The 4,728-nt window shown below is 26.8% G+C and overlaps 1 protein-coding gene across 1 annotated transcript; it reads left to right on the forward strand.

Moving 5' to 3' along the window:
• Positions 1 to 4,001: 4,001 nt before the first annotated feature.
• Positions 4,002 to 4,391, forward strand: LOC141665001 (protein S40-1-like). Its single transcript, XM_074470960.1, has one exon. It carries the CDS (start codon positions 4,002 to 4,004, stop codon positions 4,389 to 4,391), a length of 390 nt encoding a protein of 129 aa, XP_074327061.1.
• The last annotated feature ends 337 nt before the right edge of the window (positions 4,392 to 4,728 follow it).

Genomic DNA, 4,728 nt, shown 5'->3' on the forward strand with positions numbered 1-4,728 from the left:
GAACATAATACCACTAAGTCACGCAACCATATATATTGTTAATCATACACATATTAGATTTGATTGTGTGTCTCGAAAAAGTTAATATTTGAAATTATATATATTGTGACTAACAAATATTTTCAAGGCTTAATGCTCCTAAATGCATGGATATTTTTATGATTACAGAATTTGATTAAAAAAATTAGACTATTAAAAATCCACTACATGCTCATATAACTCTTTTAAGTACATACTTTGGGATATTTTTCTCAAAATTTTAATTATTTATTTCTTTTTATATTTTCTACTTTAGTCATTTAATCAAATTGACTGTAAAGTTATAAAAGTCAACAATAATTAGATAAACCGAGTACTATTATGTGTACTTACGGGTAAAACTATTTCAAAATTTTATTTGGACTAATATATTTGAGCTTATTCTGAACTCAACGTCAGAATGTCACTTAATTTCTAAAAAATACTCAAAATTTGACCGTTTTTCACAAATGATGTCAGAGCTTTATCAAGCTAAAATGTATTTTTTTTACTTTCGAATTTAGTCAACGGGCTAGAAAATGATTGAGAATAAGTTGTTTCCACTGATATTTTTCGTACACTTTATTTTAAATTATTAGGGGCTATATACTTTATTTCTAACAAAATCGGCACAAACTATTTTTTTTTAAATTATACACTATGTATTCTAAAATATTATTAGATAATGGCCCGTGATAGCCCAACACGGGGCTATTTGTTCAAGAGACATTTTATTCCATATAAATATTAAGATAAGTTATTCAGTTTAAAATGTCTAAATTTTCATTAGACTTACAATTTTTTTAAAAAAAATTATTTAAATGGATTCGAACTTGAATCTATACACTAGATTGCACATCTCCTACCACTAAACCAAACACTCACATGTGTTTTTAATCATGCAAATTACATGTGTGTATGAGTGTCGCATGAATTAAAATATAATGACAAACTTATCATTGTGCTTACTTTTATAAAATATAATTAATATTTAGGGCTTTCAAAATTGAGTATATACATTAATTTAGACATTTTCTTACCAATTGAAAATCACTCATTTGTGTTTTATATCACAAATTATAAGAGTGTGCATATTGCATGAATGAAGAAATTTTTGATAGTTTAATTATTGTGTTTCTATTAACATATTTTAATATTGATCAAATTTGTATACTTATTTATTCATATTGTAATATATTATGTATCATATAAGGTCTCTTTATAAAATTCTAAATTATTTAATTTAGTGTAAAAATAAAATAATAATGAAAATTTACTATACATAAATAATTGCACTGAAAATTACGTTACTTGTGTTTTCAATCATACACATGGTATGTATGTGTGTGTGCCGCGTGAATTAAATAATATTTGGTATTATTGTAATGATTTATTAATAATTTTTTATCATAATTTTAGTTTTACATATCTTAATTCAGATTATAATATATTATTTCACATTATAGTATGAATAAATTATATATAATATATAGATGGATTATATTTCAAAGTAGTGTTAAATAATAATAATAAACTACTACATATGAAAATCAGATCACGCGCCCAACTAATCTTATATTTTCGCGCACACACGTATCCACCTAATCTTATATTTCCACTCATACACGTGATACGTATGTGCGCGTGTCGCGTATTATAGAAATATTTGGTATTTTAATTATTATAACTTATCAAAAATATTTAAACACAACATTTTTTTGTATTTATTTATTCAAATTATATTATATTACTTTATGATTTAAAATAAAACAAGCAAGTTAGATTAGAGTATAAAGTAGCGAATACCTTTAGTGAATTGCAAACAACATTCCCACATATGTTGAATCGATGAAAAATATTAGGGACATATCAACACAATTATAGAGAAGGAAATTTGACAGATAGACCATCATGTACCAATATACATTTCAAACCAAAATCACATATAAATATTTCACACAAGAACTGCTATGTATGGATGAAACTATGTAAGTTAAAAAAAACTCATAAACTACTTTTATGAATTGGGTACATAAATAAAGTTTTTGTCCACAGTTTTGTTATCTACGTGACTCTTTGCAAATATGGACCAGAAACACAAGTAAGTCGGTTTATAAACATTGTGCACAATCTTGTAAACTATTAAGTATCTACACTACTCATTTCGTAAAACAAAAAATATTTCGATTATGGATAGTTTTCATCTATAACTAGGTAATTATATAGCTAAAGTACAACATATTCATCACGAAATAATGAATATCACACACACCACAAAATCTCGAAAATTTAAAATTTATACTAGAACATGACCCGTGCCTCGCACGGGTTTTCATGCTAGTTAAATCTTAGTGTTAGAAGCTTAAATCTCGTGCATTTCGTTAATATTTAAATTTTTTATTTATTCTATCATAGTATAATTTTAAAATTATATATATAAATATATAAAAATAATAAATTTATAAAAAAGTAATAGGATAAGTTATAATCGTAGTTTAATATGATAATATATTATATTTACTATTTTAACAATTTAGTAGTTTAGCGGATATATGACACATTTTTTTAATTTTTTTTTAATAATAGGGTAAGTTGTGGTTGTAGTTTAGTTGAATAAGTAGACTATGTATGTAGTAGTTTAATAATTTAGTAATTGAACGGATATATAAAACTATTTATTTATTTATTTAATAACCAAAATTAGGGAATAACCGCTGAACCAAATTATAGTTCATTTCGGTTATTTTAGTATAGTATAAATACAGTACAATTCACTCTCATACTTTTTCACTAAAATAAATTTTTACTGATTTCTAGAATTATTCGGAATATAAATTAAAATTTCTATTACTTTTAGCTAAAAATCGTGATTTTCTAGAAAAAAATATTAGTTCAATCAGGTTCTGGCCTAGATTAACCCCCTTCTGAAATCTAAAAATGTGTATGGTAATATATTAGTTTATGTGAAAATTTTTCCTATTAGTTTTATATTTTTTATAATATTTGAATATTATGTATTAAAATAGATTAAATTACTTTCTAATAATTTAATATCTTATTTTATTTAATTATAAAATATTAATAAATTTTGATCAAATTTTAATTAATTTAAGTGCGCCTTAAAAGGGAACAAGGGAGTACACTATTTTCATTGAAACTAGATACACATGTGATATAAAAATGTAATTAAGAGTCTAGCGTGTGGACTGTCCGGTAATACGTTAGTCCGGCTCCTTGTTACTCGTGATTTTTGCATTTATCATAGTTATTGTTATTATTAATAAATAGAATCGAATCAAAATTTAACTTCTAATACAAAAATAACTGAATAGTTAGTGCCAGAATTTTCCATGTAAGAGTTGAATATTTTATTGCTTTGACGATAAATATTTACAGTATCATTTTAGTATTGAAAACTATGTACGCGAGAAAATATAGCCTCAATTGTGAACTTTCCCAAAAGACAGATAAACATGACTTGAATCTTTTAGTTAAATGATTTTTTTTGTAAATTAAATTAAAACATCCTAATCTATAACATCACAACTTTATCCGCATTCAACAACGAATTTAATTTCATGTACAGTAAATTTATCCACAGTCATGTACACGTCCCCACACGCTTATGCCCCCACCTCATATTTTGTTATCTTCCTTGATCCTTCGTACACGGTTCCAGTATCTGAATTACAAGGTATAAATAAATTGTCCAATTACAAAGCAATTTCGTAACTTGTAAACGTTATAGAAAGTGAGATGACATACAAAGTCTGGGGCCACACTCAACATCGTCTATTTTATCTCTAATTGTAATTTCTAAAATATAATCCACGTCATCTCATTACAAGACAAACATACCCCCCCCTCATCCTTTTCACTATAAAATCTCATCATCTCCCTTCCCATTTACAATTCACAAACATATCTCTCCCATTTACTCTTAATCTTCTCTTATTAAGTCAGACACACAACTAAGTGTTCATATGGCCGATCAAGAATTCCAAGAATCCGATATTCTTTTCGACGAAAATGTCAACGAAGCTCATTACCATCACCGCCAAAATCCAACTTCTAAGAAGTTAAAGAGAAGCAAGAAGAAAAGGGAGAATTCACGGCCGGTCAACATACCAAAAAATGCATCTGTTCCTACGACAAACTCGTCATGGTTTCGGACAATGGACTCCAAAAATTTATTCGAAGAATCGTACGATGATCAAGTTGGTATAACGCCGCCCCACGTGATATTGGGGCGGCGTATGAACGGGAAGATGGCGTTCTCGGTGTGTTTCGGGAATGGAAGGACTTTGAAAGGAAGAGATTTAAGTCAAGTCCGGAATTCTGTTTTACGGATGACTGGTTTTTATGAATCGTAAAGCCTATACGTAATCTGTATTACATCTATTACTCAATAAGTGTTGCCAACTTTTACAACCGAGATTTATATTATTATTTTCTTCTTTCTCCTGTCTTATTTGTTTTTATTTTTTTACAACTACAAATTTGCAAGAGTACTGAATTTATGAGATCAGTGGATGTGTATCCGAATTGAAATTATATATGCAGAAGATGCACTGAATCTTAATTAATTTGTTAAATATCTTTAAATTTTATTATGTGATGTATAAATTAGAATTTTGTTGTTTAAATTAGAATTTCTTGTTTAAATTAGAATTTTGTCAAATTGTAAGTAAAAGAGTACAGTTTAATCTT

This window comes from Apium graveolens, chromosome 6, assembly GCF_009905375.1.
Source record: "Apium graveolens cultivar Ventura chromosome 6, ASM990537v1, whole genome shotgun sequence".
NCBI classification, from domain to species: domain Eukaryota; kingdom Viridiplantae; phylum Streptophyta; class Magnoliopsida; order Apiales; family Apiaceae; genus Apium; species Apium graveolens.

Excerpts from the sequence above, each read along its gene's own strand:
- LOC141665001 (XM_074470960.1), top strand. The coding sequence starts at position 4,002 with ATGGCCGATCAAGAATTCCAAGAATCCGATATTCTTTTCGACGAAAAT.